The sequence below is a fragment of the Mauremys reevesii genome, linkage group 4, assembly GCF_016161935.1.
Source record: "Mauremys reevesii isolate NIE-2019 linkage group 4, ASM1616193v1, whole genome shotgun sequence".
Classification (NCBI taxonomy): domain Eukaryota; kingdom Metazoa; phylum Chordata; order Testudines; family Geoemydidae; genus Mauremys; species Mauremys reevesii.
In genome coordinates, this window is record NC_052626.1 from 3,666,468 (window position 1) to 3,688,254 (window position 21,787).

General features: G+C 41.5%; 1 protein-coding gene across 3 annotated transcripts in view; it reads left to right on the forward strand.

The window, feature by feature from the left end:
• The window catches only part of FANCM (FA complementation group M), a 174,236-nt gene that overhangs the window by 140,965 nt on the left and 11,484 nt on the right, over positions 1-21,787 (forward strand). For 2 of the 3 annotated variants that reach the window (XM_039535883.1, XM_039535881.1), the window contains exons 14-18: positions 8,642-10,643; positions 13,912-13,994; positions 14,094-14,162; positions 16,138-16,272; positions 21,538-21,691. In XM_039535883.1, the coding sequence (XP_039391817.1) occupies positions 8,642-10,643; positions 13,912-13,994; positions 14,094-14,162; positions 16,138-16,272; positions 21,538-21,691 (2,443 nt within the window). The remainder of the gene's footprint in view (positions 1-8,641; positions 10,644-13,911; positions 13,995-14,093; positions 14,163-16,137; positions 16,273-21,537; positions 21,692-21,787) is intronic. The other variant, XM_039535882.1, reaches the window with a different exon arrangement.

The window sequence follows — 21,787 nt, forward strand, 5'->3', positions numbered from 1 at the left end:
CTCTGTATATCTGTAAATAAAATGGAGGTTTTGGTTAGCTGCCTGCTCTCTGGCCTCAAGTGATTGCTTCCTACACCGGCTGCCCCAAGGATTTAACATCAAATAGATGTTTTTTGTGACATTCCTGGAAGGTCATTGGATGCAGGTCATTTCAGATGAAGCAGGGAAGCAAGTCCCAGAATCTTGGGGTCTTCACAGAGAGCAGTCTTCCAGCAGCCCCCTCTTTTGACCAGGGTGGCTCAGGGAGAGAGTCAGTCCCTCAGGTAGGCTGGACCTAGGCTAGTTAGGAATTCATAGGTAGAGCCTGGTGTTTTTCGCAAATATGAGAAAACATGAAATAATACTTTTTTAAAAAAGTATAAAATGAAATAGAATGAAATGTTGCGCAGGTTTCATAGATTCATAGAATATCAGGGTTGGAAAGGACCTCAGCAAGTGATCTAGTCCAACCCCCTGCTCAAAGCAGGACCAATTCCCAACTAAATCATTTGGTTGCACAATCCAAGGAGCAGCTTACATGACAGAGACTGTGTATGAACAGCCCAGGAGTAGGGGTTCTCACAGCAGAGCAGGGTAAAGCAGGCTCCCAGAGTCAAGGATTGGAGTGACCTAGCAGATCACTGGTCCGGATAACACCAGGGGAACGTCACACTTACTCAAGAAGGGAAGATGTGCTGCTGGCTGAAATTTAACTAAACAATCAGTATCAAGTGATTATTTTTTCTGAGCAAAAACCAGACTAATGTTTCTTTCAGAGCAATAGGCAACCTGCCCTTTCTGAGAACCATTGACAGTCTTCTCAAGCCAGGGATCCAGTACTTCATAACTGGCCTTCCCCAGCCAAGAAGTACATGGATCCCATGCACAGGTTTTGGGATGAAGTTCTCTCAGCACCTCTATTACCCCAGTGATCATCGCTGATTGAAACTAGCAGGAAAGATGAGGCCCTGGTCCCCGAGGCCTTGCCCTGTCTCACTATAGAAGCAGACAGCCCATTCCTAAACTGATCAGTCTTCTCTGCAAAATAACACATTTTCTTGCAGTGGGGTGGGCTCAGATCAGCTACTGAGTTCAGGCAGTCTGGATTTACTGGGCTCTTCCACCCAAAACAAATCTGCCGTCTAAGATTTTGTGGATGCTGTGGTGGAGGAAAATGACTTTTTTTGCTTCCTCCCAGGCCGCACAGCAAGAGTTTTCAAAGCTTTCTACTGCAACTAGTCAGCCTTGGCATGAGTCTTATGCCACTGCTGGTCTAACAGTCTTCCCTACTGTCTCATTTGCTGCAGATCATCAGTAAGTCAGGGTGACCTGTGAGAACAAAGCTAGCAAACAGGCACATCTTGTATAATTATGTAGTGCGAGGTAGCTGCAGAGTGAAGATCCTTTGTGTATAAAAACATTTTAAAGAAAAAGCCATGTATAAAACCACCTGTGGTGGTGAGAATACCACTTGCCTTAGCTCTGTAAGCCAACTTCAACATGAATCTGGAATTTGTGATGGATAACATTTCACTAAGAGATTTCAAAATTTATGGTGAAACCTGCCCTTTAGCAACTTCAGTTTCTCAGAGGTGCACCCACCCTGATTGCTAATTATCTTTTATCTGTCGTTCTTTTTCTTTTCTTCTTGAGTGATCTTGAAGGATAATGACAGATAAACAGAATTAGAACTAGGAGATGAGCCTTGAGAGACAGAGTTCCATGTGCTCAGGTCAAAGCAGGCTTAGTCATACTAGCCATGATAGCTGCACTGCTCCTTGCTTCTGGGCAGGTGGAGTCCTAATGCTAACTCTTCTGATTTTATTTTAGGAGAGAAGATTGTTATAATCTTAATCATCAATAAGAATCTTTCCCTTAATCTTCATTGTAGCTGTATCTACGTCTTAAGGTGTGGTTAGCTGTGGCAGTAACAGAGACATATTTATGCATGGGATTCAGGCAGCACTTTGAGAACTAAACTGTTCATCCAAGCAGCAACGGCAGGGATGGGGGAGTATAGCCGGGAGAGCTAGAATTAGTGTAGCTCTCCCACATTTTAATGGATAAATCAACTACCCTCTTACAAAAACAAAATCCCTCCCCACAAGGAACAGTTGTCAGCAATGGATTTGGTTACCTCAGAAAGATGGCAGCTGAAACAACTATTTAACTTTTAAATAATCTGTAAGTAAAATAAGTATTTTTTTAAAAAATACTGGTTTTAAGAGGAGAGAACTTTTAAAAATGTTATATGCATGTGCCAATTGATGTTTTCCTTTATCCTTTAAATTTAAAAAAAAATCTAAATGTATAAATTGAATACCACACTCAAGAATCTGTCCATTATTGTGTACCCACCTCTGGTAATTTGAGAGAGAGCACAATTCCAACGTAATCGCCTCATTACATTGATGCTTATTTGATGAACAACTGGAATCACCTCATCAATATGTATACTGAGTTGAGGTAAAATGTTAAATATATAGCTATTCTAATTGTATAAAATTGAAAACATTATAATTTGCTAAAATGTTATATTGGCATCAACTTGAATAATACAGTGTGGTTTCAAATTCATAGATTGAACCCAAATCTAAGGGACATTACCTTTCAAATAACGTGGCATTACTTCACCTCCTAAAAGTCTAGGAGTCAGTCATGCCTAGCCAGTCATACATGCAGAATTCCTTCATGAAATAGGAGATAATGGGAAACAGTAGTAATATTGCGTGCAATATTAGTCAAGTCAGGAAATTCCAAAACTTCGGCATGCTTTGGCAAAACTAACTTGGCGATGTTGCATATGCTGTTAACAAGAGAAAGATTAACAGAAAGTTCTGTGGATTAGATGATTATACTGGAATAATCTTAGTTCTAAGATTTTACTAGTTAAGGAGTTCTTAATCTTTCAAGACTAACATTTTGTTATGAAATTAAATGCAAAAAACCCTGCAAAATCTAAAGGGAAAATAAGAATATCTGGAAGCAATTGTCTTGAAGATTTTGGCTTAGCCAATAAAGCGTGTAAATTTCTTTGAACCAACAAGTGCAGACTTGGCTAAGCAATGTATTTATGACCTGTTTCTGATCCTGTTAACATTTACATACGTAACTTTTAAGCGCCATGAGAAATCCCACTGACTTGAAGCACATGCTTAAGTGTTTGCAGGATCAAGGCATCAACATATAGGCACTGTGGCACACATGACAATATCCAGCAATATCCTGGGCAAACCTTATAGAAATAAGTTAAACCTTACTGAATTACATTTAATATCTGTGTTGGGGTGGTGGGGGAATTGTATGGGACTTCTGTAGGAGAAAGAAGGATTAATGCAATCTCTGGGAGATAAGGTGAATTTCAAATGACTGTTGAACAATATAGCAGATGTGATTTCTCTTTGGGACAATAAGTATGAAGTGAAATTTCTAGGAAGTACTGGGGAGGAGGATATTGCAAAACCCCACCTACAGACGGGCTTTGAAGCGTTGTGGAGGGGAGGATCTTTTTGTTTGCTGATCACCTGTGACATAAGGACAGTTCAAAGAACCAATGTGGATTCACCAGAGACCATCAGACAAAGGAAAGGACTTTTGAATATATAGCCCCAGTTTAAACTGATTCAGGGCCTTTGTTCTGATCCAGCAAATGGGCAGGACCTCTGGTTCATGGAAGCAGGGCTGGCTTTAGCCAATTCCCCCGATTCCCTGGAATCGAGCCCCGCGCCGAAGAGGGGCCCACGCCCACGCCTAGGTGGGCCTCGCGCCTTAGGCGCCTTTTTAATTTTTTTTTACATACCTGGTAGCAGTCCAGGTCTTCGGCGGCACTTCGGCAGTGGGGGGTCCTTCACTCGCTCCGGGTCTTCGGCAGCATTTCGGCAGCAGGGGGTCCGGAGCGAGCGAAGGACCCCCCCGCCGCCGAAGTGCCGCTGAAGACCCAGACCGCCACCGGATATTCGAATCGGGCCCTGCAGTTCCTAAAGCTGGCCCTGCATGAAAGGCCCCAATCCTTAGGAAAGAGTTGGAGGGACTTGGCTTACTGACGCCCCATAAGACCTGAGAGCTAGTTCTGAGCCGAGGCTGTTATGAACTTGTGACCACAAAAGAGATTTCTTGAGGGGAGGGGCTGGGGAGAAGTGGGAGTGAAGGACTCACCTGCTGGAGCCCTTATTGGAAAAATATGGGGGGAGGGGGGGAATTGCTGGTAAGATTATTAGCATGCATATAGGTTCTTGTATTGGTTTTAATGTTTTCAGTGTAGAGCTTTTACCTTAAGAATAAAATATGCTTGTTTAGAAAGAACTGTGTGATACCATATAACTGGGACAATTTCACTTTGTACAGTCTCTGAGGGGAGAAGTGAAGCAGGCCTGCTGAAGCAAATTGTCTTTTGCTGGGAATAACAGTGAATTCAGGGAACTGTTCGGCCTGGAAATGCCCTGGTCAGCAGTAAGAGAGACGTGTGTCATCACCCGAGAGGCAACAGCTTGGGGGCTGGAAGCCTGAGAGGGTGCATGCCCTTGCTGGACTACTAATGGGGAATAAAGGTGCAGTGGCCCTGAATTGTGACAGGCATAGTGCATCTAGGTATGCACCTGTGGACTTTGTATTATATGTGGTCAGGATGCAATTTTCAAATTATCCACACTTTCTTTAATCAAGACCACCGTTCTTCAAATGAAGTTAAGGCACTAGTCCTCAGTGAGGACTCCAGCCATGCCAAGTTTCAGATGTTTTGATGTACCTTAAGGTGGTTATATGTATATACCCATCCTCACTGATCTCAACAATGGATGAAGGGGTTTTACTTTAACTTCCTGAGAATTAACCTTTAGGCAGAGACCAAGCCTGTAGAACTGCAACCTAAAAAAGCTGTGTTTTAAGAAAGTGAGTGGTGTGGTTATAAGTGAAATCACTTTGCAGTCTCAGGTATTATGGGGTACTACCAGGTACCTACTATAAATATAGATAGCCAAATGTTCTGCTACTAATCCTTCTCCTCTAACGTTAATTTACCGCCCTTAATAATAGAAATATTAAGGCAAATGCAAGTCAGAGCCACCACTTTAAATAACCAAGATGTTGCACTTCAGACGACAATGGTTTGTATAAGGAAATCAACACTGTTTTGTTCAAAACCAGCAAATAAACTAGAAGTACATGGTGAGACTATTAAGCACTTACTTGGAACAGTGTAATTTAAAATACTTGATTCTAATATAAATGTTTGAAGACTTACCTGCTCTGTAGATGTTTTGTATATTCTCTATAGGCTTGTTGCAAAGAGGAAAACAAACTATAATTCTCCTTTCATTGTACCCTTTTAATCCGATTTTGAAGAAACCTCAAATTTACCCTGCAGCTGTTTTCATACGATAAAGACTAAACAAATACAATTAAAACATTTAAAACTAAAAATAGATTATGTTGTATTTTTATTTTACATTTAATAGAGTTTTGAGTTTATTTTGTTTTATGGCAATTGAGAACCTAGTAAGTGTTATCCATTTTAGCCTGTTTGTTATGTATTCAAAGAACAAATTGGAACATTAAAAATATATATTTATATCTGACCCTTTGTAACAAACATATGTACTGCAGGAAGCTTTTAATGCTTGTGTGGCTTTATTACTAAGGCAACGAGAACTGGGCAGATGGAGTGGATTTTCTACTGACTGTTAGCAAGGATTTCTGTGTAACATGGTAACAAACCAAGTTGACACTTAAACTCCAAAACAGTTTAATAGCTTTTAAACATCTTGAAGATTAAATTATACAAGGTCAGGACAGACTAATAATTAGAATACATTTGTGTAAATTTAAGTAATATGTTTTCCATCTGGAATGAACAAGACAGATTTATGTGTTCTTTCAAAATTGGAAATTCTGCTGAATGCGGGACAGAATCATGAGCAGATATACACAGTGCTTAATTGAATACTTTTGGTATGGCTCATGCTTTGCCTACAATAGTATTTACTTGCATTGTCCTTCTTTGGCTCAATGATTTTTTTAAAAAATTGCTTTCTGGATAATGTATGTACCGTAGGGTGCTTTAGCGTTATTGTAAATATTACAATTATGGATCTTGAAAATTGCAGTGGGAGAGAAGTTGAGCTATAGACAAAGGAGAAAAACTACACTACAGCCTTTTGATGATGATAGTTCCCTTTTGCAATATTGCCAACATTCTGATCCTGTTGACAGATAGTTAAAATAGTTTGAGACTGTGCCATATTTTAACTAGGCATGTGTTAAAACGCTTTAAATGCAGGCGGTTCTTATTTTTATTAACGTTCCAGATTTTTTGTGTTTAAGGTAAGGAAAAGTACAGACATTGGGGAGATGAGCAGCCAGGTGTAGGGGCAAGGGGAGTTAGCAAGTTATGTGGTTTCAGGGAAAGAGGGTTTTAGTTGTGGGGACCTGGGGGCTGTGCGCTCACTGTTGTGAGGGGGACTCCAGTGCCTCTGTACTGAGGCATTAATGTGCTAAGTGCTCCCCTGGCACTGCTGCCTCAGCTTCCAGCACACCTCACGACCACCACTGCACCCTTGTGGTTTCATCTTACTAAGGAAATAATTTTTATTCAGCATGTCACGTAGAGAGTAAAATAAATATCAGTGTGGGGTTCCTATCACTCCTGTTCTAATCTTCTGCTCTACTCCATGCTGATTAGGCCTCAACTGGAGTATTGTGTCCATTTCTGAGCACCACATTTCAGGAAGGAGGTGAAGAAATTGGAAAAGGTCCAGAGAAGAGAAACAAAAATTATTAAAGGTCTAGAAAACATGACATATGAGGGAAGATTGAAAAAATTGGGTTTGTTTAGTGTGGAGAAGAGAAGACTGAGGGGGAACATAAATTTTCAAGTACATAAAACTGTTTGAAACAGTTTGGGATCCAACAATGTGTCTTTGTTATCCATATTTTATTAGGTTTAGTTCATCCATATTTTTAATCATACCTGAACAGTTTTAAAATACATGATGATAGCACTCTAACAGTGGTGAATTGTGGACTACTGGGAACTCCAACATGTTAGCTTCAGGGGACTTTCTCAGGTGCTCATTAGGCCTGTCTTCCATACAGGAGAAAATCGTTGAAGCCACTCCATTTCAGGCATCTGTAATACAAACTAACTATCATTTGTATCCAGAATGGTCTACAATTCTACAGTATTACCACTCCAACTCATATTAATCTATTAGTCTAATATTTCATTGGTTCTTTGAGATCCTCTTAACCTCTGTAGAACCACATTGATGATACTGGCTACTTTAGCTGCTACCATGGCTGTTATATTTTGCTGCTATGAATCCTCTCTGAGGGATCGTTTGACGTTACCGTTTTATTGTTATAGCTTATTAGTAAGGTCCATTTTGTTGTTTACTGGAAGTAATGATCAAAGAAATACTGGAAAGTGCAACAACTTCCACCGAAACAAGCCTAGTTATTTCTTTTTTAAAGAGGACTACAGTATTTTCCTCTGAACAATGCAGTATAGGGCATTGTCTTCTGTATCCAAATCAACCAGTTGTGTATTAGGAAAAACTGAACTCAATAATTCTGACAAGGTTGTTGGTTTAATACAACAATGTGTGAGAGAGGGTTGTTTTCCTCTTTCTCATGACCTACTTTACTGAGCAGCTGATGCATTGTTGAAACTTGCTAGATTATGGAGTAGTTTATCAGATGACATTTTAAGTCTGTAGAAATTGTATGTATTCAGGCTAAAATGTGACTTTTGTAACTCTCTTTGCACCCATCAGTAAGTAGTAAGCAGTCTTGTTTGGAGAAACCATTTTGTATGATTTAGCATTGCACTATAGCAAACTAGAACATTTATGTAACTCCTTGTAAGCCTGAAATTAGGACAGATGTCAGTAACCTAGATGTTAGAAGATTTTTGAGCACTGGCCACGTAGACATGACACACAGTTCTGTATGCCTGTTTTCAGTAGCTCATATATAAATTGGCTGTATATTATATATGTTCTACTGGATATTGAGAGATCTACACTTATATTTTTAGATATTAATTTGTCAAATTACCTTTTGATTCTTAAATTGGTTTTCCAGTGTATATAGTTATACTTAATGCACATACAACTAAGAATGAAGCCTGCTGAATTCTCTATATCTTAGATTCCTTTAAAGTCTATCAAGCATTGATGAAAATGGATCCCAGAGTTGAAAGTGTATTACAAACTAATAGCTTTTGTTAACTGTCATTGATTCTTCAGAGTTTCTAAAAAGCTATGATAAAACTTCATGTCTTTGCTTTTTCCTTCATGATATTGCCTCAGCGCAGACTGTAAAAATTGCATACCCTGTCACAGAAGAGACAGAACTGTTTTCAGAGTAATTAGTAGTTTTTGGGGGGCGGGGATTGTAAATGCGCATACATGCTGTTTTGGGTACAGTTTTCTTTAAATCCACAGTATAGAAGCCCCCTCCGTAATCCCTTCCCCGTCCTTCATTACTACTTTCTGCTTGCTGGTGGTTACAGAAAATAACCTTCTTGTGGTTTCCCTAAACGAGAGTGGAGTTTAGGTTCAAATTTTGATCACTTTCTCTTATTTAAATGAGTGTGTGTGAGAGAGAAAAAAATCTATTTGTTTTTATCTGATTTTAAATGTTCCATTTGTTTGTTTCTCACCAGGGAGACTGCAGCTATGAACTGGAAATTCAGCCTTATTTAAATATGGACGATGTTAAAACCTCAAATGCTCAAAGGAGTAAATGTCTTTCTACCAGCAACTCCAAGGCTCAGAAGGCATTTTCATCCAGAAAAAATGTGGCACGAGGATCAAAAGTAAAACTTGGTTCATATTCCTTAAGCGAACTTGATACAGAATGTATTTCACTGTTTAAAACAACCAACTTCAAGACCACAAAAAGAACATCTGCATTAAATTTGAAAGTTCCTGCACCGTGTACAGAAGTTAACATTTTAGATTCTTTTTCAACTGCAGAGGACCCTGTTTCTGAATGTACTGTACATAAAAGTCTACCAGATGATAACAGAGAAAATGTGACATTTCACTTAAATGAACTTACTGCCCCAAGTGATCTCAGTGGAAATGTCACTAGTTGTGCAAATGAAATAGTAAAGGAATGTCAATCTGTAAATCAAGCCTGTAGTTCACTGGACAGAAACTGTGCAGATTCTGGTTACAGTAGCTTCACAGAAGAGAAATCACCAGTTTCATGTAGCTTGTTTTACCTACCTGAAGCAGCGTTGGATTCATTTGCACTCACAGCTCCAGCTGAGGATCCTACATTGATAAAAATATTAAAAAATGTAAAAAGGCTTTTGTCACAGTCTCCTCCACCTTTGAATAAACTCCACGATTGTGAAGGATTGGAGAGAACCAGAGAAAATGAAATCCAGCAGCCTGTTCCTTTTCAAAAAGTTATTTCCAACACATTCACAGAGGGATTGCAGGGCAAAACCTCTGTCTCTTTCACAGAGTTCCAGAATCCATCACTTCCCCCTCAGAAATGCTCAGAATTAAATGTCTCCAGTAAATTGTGTTCCTCTATAAGTAATTGTCATTCAGAACCAAGCTTCCTTTCTGAGGCTTTTGTTGGCAAGAAAAATAACGGTCTTAGCTGGGACGACATCTTCGACTGTGACAATGGAGAGCACACAGAAATTCAAAAGGACAAGCTAACAATGGTAGATCATGCTCTGACAAATAGCCCTTCGGACAGAAATTCAGTTGACGGGTATAAAGAGGATTCTGAAAAGTTCCAGGAAAATATGGCCACTGACCAAGATGAGAGCATAAATTTATTTGAAGATGAACATTTTTCTGATGCTAACAACGCAAGCCTTTCTAAGTACAATTGCAACAAACTTTTAATGTCATCAGATTTGTGTGATAAAGATGCACCAAGTGCTGGACAAATTTCTGAAGGGCATATTTCAGATGAGTGCTTTCTAGACAGTGATGCAAACCCCAAGGAATCATTAATAAGCTATAGAACCAGAACTTTGAAAATATCTGAAAATATGGATATTGTAAGCAAACAATTTCCGGATAATGAAGATCTTTATGACTGTTCTCAGGAATTGTTCCCTGTTAACTTTGATCTAGGGTTTTCTATTCAAGAGTCTGAGGATGAACAAACAGACATGAATAGTAGTAGTATTCAAAACTCAGATGGTATCTTCGGCACTCATGTAGATGTTAAACCTACTAGCGGTGAAAATGAGTTATCAAATGATAACTTGAGACATCCATCTCCACCAAAATTGAAAGATGAAAGCATTGCAAGAACAAACTTTTCTACACCATTGTCCTCCCAAAATCAGAGAACTAATCGAGTAAAACTGACTGAAAACTGTATCCAAATCATTTCTCCTATGAAGCTAACAGAAGAAAAGGAACATGGATCATACAATTCTTTAGCTTCTGCATTTTCCACACCGAAAGGTAGAAAGGTTATGAATGTTAAAGTCCTCAAAAGAATTCCTATGAATGCTTTTTCTAGAGTCAGGCAGGAAATTCCCCAGATGCTGCCTACAAATAAAGTAAATACCAATACTGTTAAAGTCTTGCTAAATTCAGCTTTTGATACACCAGACCTCCCCTCAGGAAAGACTGAAAACCTGGACCATAAACAGCTTCATGTTTCCCAGAAGTTTCCTATTGAAGGTAAGGTGTCAGGTGTAGTTAATTAAAAGGTTGCTCATACTTCCATTTAAAAAAAAAAATCTTCCTGTAGAATTCAGTAATTCATGGATCCTCAACCTTTAGGTTGTGACATCAGGAGTGTGGGGAAGAAGCACAACCCCTAGATTTCTTGGGGTGGGAGGGAGGGGGCAACCTTTATGGCTATGTGGGGATGGTCCCCAAAACTCTCTTGGATGGTTAACACAGTATGGATAACGTTGTACGCAGATTGCCAGAACATCAGCTAATAACTCCTACCAGTTTTACTAATAGGAATAAATTACTTTCTCATCACCCTTGAGCTATCATAAATGAAATAATTATTCTTTGTTCAATAAGGGTTCCTTTGGATTACAGCTGAGAATGTTTTTTATTGGAAGCATTCAGACTCAGCAGTGGGTTATACAATCTGATTTTTGAGGGGAGAAGGAAGAGAAATGTTTGAGCATAATCCTAAGGAACTTTAGTTTTTATAAAGCTTGCCTCAGATTTCACTTGGCTTTTCTTGGTTAACATGCAGAATACCTATTTAAGTGTTTCTGTTTCAGGCTGAATGACTGAGTACTGCAGCAATTGGGGTCTAGGTTAAACCCCTAAAATCTGTGCACAAGTACTGATAGTGTGAGCATGTGAGATGCAGTTATGTGAACTGTAGCTGCCTTTAAAGCCTCTTTTTAATCCTCTCAGTGTCTTATTTGTAATCATCCTGATCTGTTACTCTGTAACCCCTAAATCCATGCCTTCACATTTCTGTATCATTGTTCTAAATGGGACAGAAATGGTATTGACAGATCTGTTTAATTTTAATTGCACGGTGACTGACTTGCATGGTAAATATTTCCTGACAATAACTTATGCTGGAACGTGGGTTGCTTTTATAAATGTCAGTTTATAAAGTCTCTCTGTGTGTGTGTGTGTGTGTGTGTGTGTGTCTCTCTCTATATATATATATAGATATAATCGAGAGAGATACTGTTCTAGGTGCATCTATACCACAAAATTCATAAATTCCATAATCCTGTCCTTAGAAGCCCAAACCTTCCCAACTGATCAGGGCCACCAGTCTTCTCTTCCCTCCTCTGTCCCTCCAGCCCCACTTATCGCAAAATAACCTTGAACTACTTGTGACAATAATCAAGATCTAATGTTCTTCTTCAAGCGATTGCTCATGTGTATTCCACAGTAGGTGTGCGTGCTCGCCATGTGCACCGGTGCTGGATGTTTTTTCCTTAGCAGTACCCGTACTGGGGGAGCACAGTGGCGACCCTTGGAATGGCGCCTGTATATTGCGCTATAAGGGGAGCTATGTGCTCCCCCCACCCTCAGTTCCTTTTTGCCGCCAGTGAAAGTAGTTGGAACTTTGTGTTCCAGCTCTGCTGCAGCTTTTCTTCTCAATCTTAGTGGTACCATTTGTGGATTGTTTTCTTCAGTTGTTAGAGTGGGCTTGAGGCATGCCCCAAGCCCCAGGCTTCAAGTCATGCGACTCCTGTCGCCGTTCTATGCCTAGGAGTGACCTGCATGATATGTGTCTCCGCTTCCTTGGTGAGACTCACATCAGCGACGGTTGCAAGATCTGCAGGTTAAGCCAAGGACTAAGAAGGAGTGACCCATTAGACTTCGAGCTCTCCTGATGGAGTCAGTGCTGGCCCCAACTCCAGCGCGCTGAGCGGACTCCGCACCCACCGCCGCGTTGTCGGGGCGTAGCGAGGCCCCCTCGACCAGCCGTCACTGCTTTCCCTCCAAGAAACAAGGGAAGGGCCCTACCTTGCAGCGGCGCCGAGACAAGGATAGAGGGGAGGCTGGTCCCGCGGCGGACAGCCCTCGGTCTCCCCTGGGCTCAAGGCCTCCGACTTGGGCTGAGTGGAGCAGCCCGGTGCCGTCCGTGCACGCATCCCCACTGGTACGGATGCCGTCGACACCGGAGGCGATGCAGGCTGCAAAAGACACCATGAGCCTGCCGGTCCCAGGCATGCAGCAGGGGACGAGCCGACGGGCCCCCGGTCCCGCGGCAAGCCTCCTTTGGGTGCCCATCAAGCCTCCCTGGTGGGACACAGTCCCACTCCGAGGACCACTCCCCGCACCACTCGGCGCTCAGTGACCAGTCTTCCTATAGCACGCGCCTGCCCTCGATGCCGGCCAGGCCATCCAGGCCGCTGCCCAGATGGGAGCCTCGGGGACCTTCGACGCTGCCTGCCAGCGAGCGTAGGCACCGTGAGAGGCACTGGGGATGCTCCCCTTCGTGGCGTGACTACCACAGCCACTCTTGATGAGAGAGATGTCATCGTTTCTGTTCCGCTTCCCGCTCGCCTAGATGTCGCGCTTGAGGCTCCCCACCATGATGCCTCGGCGCAGGGACACCGGACTTCCTGACGCCGTCACTGGTACCGAAGCAGCACTTCGGGCAGGTACCGTTCCTTGACGTTGAGGTCCGGGTCCTGAGGGAGACGGCGTCTCAGACACCACCGCTCCTACCGCTCTCACAAGACAGTGCGCTCGACGGTGGCCTCAGCACCCAGCCGCCTGTCCTCGGTCCGCGCTGCTCATCCGGGACAGATAGCGCCACCGGGCTCCCAGCCGGGTCAGTGGCAAGGGGTCCCGTGACAAGGGCAGTGGTGCCTGCCCAGATGGGGACCCACTCGGTTGCCAGAGCGTCTCAGGCTCCATCGGCCTCGTCCGGATGCCTACAAGACAAGTCGGCAGGCCAAGAGTCAGCGGATCCACACCTGGACTCTGATCTGGGGCTCGACCCTCCCCCCCGCTCGATGGCTTCTGCAATTTCCATGTGTAGGGCATCGTGGCTCCTCTTTTTGGGTCTGTTGTTGGAGGCCCGATCCCTGATGCAGGACCTTCCATTCAGATTTGGTAAGAAGAGTTTTGAGTCAGTTCTACTTCTCCAGGGTGTGCTGGAACAAAACAAGAATGTGGTGACTAAAAAGAAAATGAATACTTGTTCCCTACTAATATGGGGTTTTACCCTCTCTTACTTTATTCTCTCCACTCTTCATCGTCTGTGCTGCACGGGTAATTACTTCAATGCAAAGAAAGTGAGGTTTACAGTGTATCTCAGTAGGAAAATACTTGTTTTGGTTACTAGGGCTAACAAGAACAATACTTAGTACATACATCAATAAGTAATTATTTTTTTTAGTCATCTTCAAAGCCGGATAGATTTTGATTGTTTGGTTAGAGCTATATTGTGTTGTGGAGAAATACATTTTCTTATGATTGTTATCTGTTTACCGCTCCTCAGTAGGAAGTAGCAGCGAAAGTGAAGAAGAGATTGTTTTCCAAAGGAAAAATAAGAAAAAAGAAAATGTTTTGAAGTCTCCTGATGTGAGTAATTCAAAAAAAAAAAAAAGTTTCATTAAACGCCAAAGCAAAACTCCTACCTGGAATCTGTAATTACATTTTAATTTATTTCTGTTTACCAAGGTTAAGAATAACAGCGATTTTGAATCACCAGTTCATGCTGTCAAGAAGCGTAGGCATCCGCTTAACACAGTAAGTAAATGCTTGAACAAGACATTAAGAAAATGTGTAAAAAAACAGTTTCACTCAGCTTATTTTAAAATGGCAAACACTTTCCCAATCACTATAGAATCTTTCCTACTTAAAGAAAAAAACTGCTTTGGTCTACTACAAGGGACGCTGACTCACTAACAGAAAGCATGCAAAATACAGCGAAGTAAAGTTTACGGTGCATTTTTAAATGTGCTGAGGGACAGCATCTCTTGCAAAATGGCCTCCTCTTCATTCTAATTCTAATCTTTAATTTCTCAAATTTTGGCTCTTGGTCACATTTTTGGATGCAAACTTAATTTCTGAAAGATTCGCTCCTCAGGGTGAAAGTCCAGCTTTTCTAAAGGTCTTAGAGGATATCTGAAACTTTTAGAAAAACAGCATTTGGAAAATAAAATTGGGGGAGCCAGTCTTAGGGTATGTATGGTAGATTATTTTACGGAGTAGCTATGCTAGTGTCTTCCTTTCCCCCTCACTCCCCTCTTCCTGCCTCCAAAGCTGTCTAGTCCAGTTGCTAGTTGGATAGATCTCTTCCACATCACTCAAACCACCATTGCAAATGACATTGACTGGCAACTTTGGCATTCTCTGGAGTGAGGCCCAGCAAGCCAGTTGCTGTCACCCCTGCCCTTCTGGAAACAACAAAGACAATACAATTTTGGGAACTGTTGGATTTCAGTTCCACGGCTCGTCTGTATGTTGTCCTTTAATTACAAAGTAAAACTAGAATGAATTTCCAGTTTCAGGTAGGCAAATAGCAGCAGACTCTGCAGTAGCTTGGATGATTTAAACTAAGGCTTGTGTACACAGTTTTTTGCACTGATTTTACAAAATTGTTGTAAAAACTAATTTAATTAAATTTGTATGCACTCCTAATGTGAACACACTTATATTGGTTTAAGCCAATTTATATCAGTTTAGCCATTTTAATTTAAATACCATTTATATTTAGCAGTATATTTAAAAAATACCAAATGGTTAAATAAAACTGATTTGGGGTTTTAAGACTTTGTTTAAAAAGTTAATTGGACAATGAATTAATAGATGTTTTGGCTTGCCTTTTGCAAAACCTAATCAAATGGAATAGTATTCAGAACTGGAAACAAAGATGCACTTGTTTAAGTTGTTTATAAAGCTAAATCATTTATGTTGGGCTTCAAGAACTAGCTCATCAGGGGCCTGCTCCAGGACCAAAAACATCTGACCCAAACTCACTAGAATGTTTCTTTCTTCTCTCCCTTTGTCCCCTGAATATCTTATTTAAGATTCATATGGAGGTGTATGTGGCAATGAAGTATACATTCACAGTTTTAAGAACAGAGCCTCTCTCCTTATAAGGATTAGTAAAATAAGAGTCGTGCTACCAGTAAACCCACAAAGCCTTCATATCATATTTGACTTGATCTCTTTTCCAAATGACATACGCTTTCGTCTCCCTTCCTCAAAAATGGATGGCTTCCTTATTTCATTGAAAGATTATTATTAATGTTCTTTATATGGGAGTATAATAATCAACATATCAGACTCACAGATTACTTAGGTCAGAGATTCTCAAACTGGGGTCATGCCCCCCTTGGAGGTCGCGGAATGTATTTTGGGGGTGGGGGAGAACGGATGTGTGAGAAACCAGAGAGCAGTGGGTGCTGGCCAGGCACCCAGCTATGAGGGCAGCACCGCCGCCAGCAGCGGAGAAGTAAGAGTGGCAATGCCATACTATGCCACCCTTACTTCTGCACTACTGCTCATGGCAGCACTGCCTTCAGAGCTGGGCAGCCGTATATGTACTTGTGTGGCAGGAATGACTACAGACACAAAGAAGGGGGATGGAACGATCAAATAAGTTTGAGAACCACTTTCTTAGATAATAGTTGATATTGAAGAATAGCAACTTAGTAATTATGGATAGTTACATGACAGTCTTTTTCCTATTCACTGAAGTGTTTGTAACATACTCTAGTCAGACTTATCGAGTGATGAGGGCATGGATTTTCACAAGAAATCAAACAGGACTGTGGATTGCGACATGAGCCGTAACAGGAAACAACTAAAAGGTGTCAAAAGGCAAAAGAGTGATGACAACTTTATGCTCAAGGTAAGAGCTTTACATGTTGCTGTTGATATGCTTTTTGTATGGATCTTAAAGGCTTGGAATAGTTTGCATTTAAATTATAATATAGTTAACTATTAGGTTTTGCAATATTATATACACACATGTCAAGTCTGATTTCCCCACTCTGGCACTTTGCGTGCAGAAGGTGAGGGCCTGCAAGGATTTTAAAAATTTATACTGGCCACTCCAGGCTTGTATTAAACTCCCAAGGTTACAGCTTCTCTCTGACCTTGGATGGGTAGATGCTGCCACCACCCAAGTGCAAAAAATCCCTGTGAAACGAGAAAGGTGCAGTTGGGAATTCCTTCCTGTGGGGTACCCTCAAGCCCTTTCACCCCCCACCCTCCAGGGAAGAGCTGAGAAAGAAAAACAAAGGAAATCATCTGTTGCCACCAGCTAATTAAACAACATATGCACAAACCTCTTAGACAAAAAAATCCAATCCTGTTCTTAAAAAAGGGTAAATTTTATTAAAAACAAAAAGAGAGAAAATATATCTGGATCTTAGGCTTTTACTAGATTTAAAAATCCTACTTACAAAACTTAAAGGTTACAAGCAAAACAAAAAGCACAGAGGAGTCCACAAGCCAATAAGAAATAACCCTAATCGCGTGTTCCTAGACATTCCCTGATTTACGTACATATGTGGCGTTTCAGATAAGCAGTCTCTAGGTATGATCTGATGGTTTTTCATACCTGGCTTTCAGCTTCTCACAGCATAACTGCTGCCCTGTTCCCTTCTTCCCCGGAGAACCACAACACATGGACAAAGGGAAGCTTTTTCCCAATTTTAAAAAGTTCTAGACCTCCCATTGGCTCTTTTGGTCAGGTGCCCACTCCTTTCCTTTTACCTGTGGGTTTGTTAACCCTTTACAGGTAAAGCAAGTAGAGAACAACCACCAAGAGGGAGTCCATAGCCAACTGACTGGCTGGGTGCCCACAAAAGGGAGCTACCCCTGCTCTCATTTATCATAACACAACTACATGTGTGTGTAATACTGGAAAACCTAATGAACAGAGATGCTTTTGTGACTTTTCTTAAGCAACTCAGTACATTTTTTTCTTGTTTAGATTTATATATTCCCCTCTGTTGTTCTGAACACAAATAACCAACTTGTGTTAATGTATGAGAAACCAGGCAGTGTGCTCAAGCTGAAGGAAGTAAACCAACAGCTTAAATGGTGAATGTTAATGTCCATGTTTTCTAACTTGTCAGTTTTAATAGTCTAACTTGGGAAATTTATTTAAAAATAAAATGACATTAAGGATAGTTCTCAAGGCCAGAAGCCATGTGACTTAGGACATGTCTACACTTGCCATTTAAAGCGGAAAAAGTCCCTTTTTTGCACAAAAACCGTGGGAGCATCTACACTTGCCAATGACTCTTTCCAAGAAAACCCCCTTGATGAGAGGCGTACAGCTCTTACCGGTGATGCTTTTGTGGTGATGTGCAAGTGAAGGCATGTTCTTCCTGTTTACAGAGCTTTTAGTCTCTGCAGGATATCCCATAGTGCCTAGGTGACCAGCAGCTCTGATGCCAGGTAAACAGACATACTCCCCTCTCCCTGTAAAGCCCTGGGAACTTTGAAACTCCCCTTCCTGTTTTCTTGGCAAGTGCTCACTTATCATCTGGCCAGGTGACAATGCCTGCTCCATGGAGCAAACGATCCCCTGCTTGGAGCAATGCTGAGCTACTGGACCTGATCAGTGTTTGGGAAGAGGAGGCTGTGCGGGGACTCAGGATGCCCCGCGATCACCCCCCTCCCCACCCACAAGACTTGTCGTCAAAATGGAGAGAGCTGCCCTCAGTGCGCTGAAGTGCTGCAAATGTAAACACTCTCTGACACCTGTGGAAGTGAGTGAGGCCACAAATCAGCGCTTTTCTCTCACCAGTTCACTATCACCATTGAAACTGACAGTGCAAAAACTCCAGTGTAGCCATAGCCTTAGAACTGAGTGCCACAGAATCTTTAACTCTGCCCTGTATGCATATGTGATATGTTATGGCCTTGGGGTACCACTGTATGCCTGTGGCTGTGTCTACACTACAGCTTATGTCAGCATAATTTATGTCGTTCAGAGGTGTGAATAAACTAGCCCCTGTGAGCGACATAAGTTACACCAACATAAGTGCTGGTGTGGACAGCGCTATATCGACGGGAAAGCTTCTGCCGACACAGCTATCACCGCTCGTGGAGGTGGTTTTATTATGTTAACGGGAGAGCTCTCCCACCCATCAGCATAGAGCATCTTCTCCAGACACGCTGCGTCGGTGCAGCTGCAGCACTGTGTGTGTATACATGCCCTGTATCTCACTAGGCAACATGTAACAGTTGGACAAATGCTCATTTTTCAGTGATGGGATAATGATGCTGAGTTTGATACATATGTCTTGCACATTTTTAGTAAATTATACAATAAGGTGGGTTCTCAGAACACTGGACCATAATTTTGTTGGTTAAGCTCTCACCCTTTCCATCCCCCAGCCTCAATGGAGGGCCTCCATGCATTAACAACACAGTCACATTCTGAAACACATTAAAAATGTAAATTGCAAATCACAAGATCCCAAAAAGTTATGTTGTCTCCTCAGGGTGAGACTCAGGGAGGGCTTGTGCATAACCAGGCCTATGCCATTAAAGGGTTTAAAAAACAGTGACAGTTTAAAGTTAATCCACTACTACCTAGGCATCCAATGTAAAGGAACCTGGGTAGGTATAGAATAACCACAATAAGCCACGGAGGAACAATGCTTATTGCATTCTGTGAACAATCTGCAAACGAAGGAGATGCATTGGTATGAATCCTGCTAGGAGGGATTAATCGAGCTTCCTGATCACAAAGGCATGTTTTGCTGCTTCTGGATTGTTCCAGGATAAATATTGGTGCCCAGTCTGCACAGATTGTTAAAATTTAATGCTAGGTCCAACACATGGAAAGGGCATGACTGAAAGTGATATTGAGGTTCTTAACTCCATTGGCTACATTGAATGAGTCTCCTTGGTAAGTGGTACTCAAAGGAAGCAACATCATCCTTGTAATGGAGATATCTCTATCAGCCACCAACATATTGTTTTCGTGGGAGGAGGGTTTTGGAGAGGGAAGAGCAGAAATAAGGCGGCTGATTCATCCAGATGGCACCATCAACTAAGCATTTCTGCAGGTCTGAGACTGAAAGTGCAGTGTCCCTGAAGCAAAAGAGGTACAACTCTTTATAACTATATAATCTGTGTACTGATGAAATTCCAGCCCATGTGTCATGACTAGGGCTTGAGTGGTGAGGCCTAATGGTCGCAGTCAGAGGCCAGGAAAAGCATTGAAGGTCAGAGCCGGGCCGGGAGTCAGAGACAAGGGTCAGAGCTAGGAGCTGAGAGGCAGGTCCATTGCTACAGCTGGCAGGGGAGTCCGCCCTATTGCACGGACACTTCCTATGAGTCCTCCTGGGCTTAAATAGGGGGTTTGGATCAGTCAGAGGGCACTAGCCATTCAAGGTGGTACTTCCTGTGGTCTTTATCATCACAGGGTTTTTGTGACAATGCAAAGGCCCTATCCCGGCTGGTGGGTAGTGGCGTGGAGATGTCAGACATCCTGCACCCCACAGACTGGGTTCTAGTCCTTGCAGATCCTCCCACAATGGTGAGAAGCAGTATAGAGGATCTCCAAAAGACTCATCATGTCAAGATCACTCTGACGCTCAATTTGCATTGGTTATGGGGGCCTATCTTCTATGTCTGATTAGAACACAGACTTGAAGGTCCAGGCATGTCAATAGTACTCTTAAGTATTGAAGCAATAAATCATGATCAGTTGTATGAAAAGTATGCTGAGGGCCAGTGTGATGAGGATATAAGGGTAACTAGCTGGTACCAAATTAAAACCAGTAGAGATGATTCAAGGACCCTGATAATGTCTTATACTCAAATGAAGACCAGACCCTAGATTGATAGTCTCTGGAGTCCAAATGCATGTAGAGCTGCAAAGCTTATGTCAGCTCAGTCATCTTTCCCTAATGAGAAGAATTAAGACTAGCCAGCAATTGGCAAGTGGCATTAAGTGCTGTTCTTTGAAGTGAGTGGACCTCCATGTATTTGAGAATTATCAGAAGCCTCTGGCAAAGCAAGTGTGAATAATGCCTGTCAGCAAAGTCCTCCCCACTGTTTGATTTAAGCAGCTAAGATAGACAAGGATTGGTGCTAAAAGAAATGGGTCTTGGGAGACTCAGAAAAGCAGATTTTATTTGCAGTACACATGATGCCATCCACAGAGAAAGGTATTCAAGCACTTGGAACCTGTTCTAAACTATATATCTCATTTGTGTGCAGTAAAGTTTACAGTTCAGTATTTTTATCTTAAAAAAATGAATAGATTTGGGAAAACAAATCACCCGTTGGGAATAATTATGAGATAAATAATAAATACTGGCTTTTCCCATTTATTTTGTTACAGTTTTTACAGTAATATGTTAGTTATGATGAGCAAAAATTAGTTTTGACTGGAGAGCATTATGCTAAATGTCTTTGTGATTTCTCCTTGTCCTCATCTATATAGTCTGTAGTCCAGTGTTGTGGGAACCTTTTCATTTTACAGCACATTCTTCCTTTACTGCAATTGGTGTGTGACATATTTACCCTTCCATGCAACAAATCTGCATTTGTAAATATTTGCGGAATAGTAGGTCACATTGCTGAGTGCTGAAATGATTAAATGAATAATTTGGCCCTATCTAAGGCAAGCATGGAAGAGGGCAAAATAAAAGGTGCTGTAGAATTCATATCTAAAATTTCTGGTGCTAATGAGTTTGATGCAGACCAATAGTATTATTAAAATGTAACTTTTTTGTGAGTAAATTCAATAGTAAAATGCTAAAATAAAATACTGAAAATGCAGTTTCACACTTTAAAATATCCCAGTGTCACAGGTAACCTACATGTGATGTTTTGCAGAACTTTGCCTATCACCTCCTGGTTATTCTAACAACTCAGCATGGGTCTATACGCTCTCTGCTTTCAGCGTTTGAGTCAGCCCCCATTTTGTCTTTGGCTACTCCTTTCTAACCTCAGTTGCAGCACTTTGATTGTACTCGGTCATGGCTTTCTCTTCCTTTGATTTCAAAGTCTGACATATAAAATCTGTTGTCATCGGAGAGCCCTGTGTCTCCTGAATTCATTAATTGATTTTACTTAGCTACAGTATGAGTTCCTCTGAAATATGCTACTGTAAATTACTCACTTGTTTGCATTTTCGTAGAGTGCAGCCAGACAGTTTTTAGATGAAGAAGCTGAGCTTTCCCTACAAGAGGCAGAGGATATTTCGTCGGATGAGAGTGATTCAGAGAACGAACTAAACTCCTCACTCAATCAATTCCTTAATGATGAGACACAGTTCACAGAGGTTTTAAATGGTAAATGAAGAAAATCAATTTCCTTTCTATTAAAACAGTGTTTGAGATTTTTATTTGGCTTTTCGCTTGAAGATCTGATCTCACAGGTAACCATTA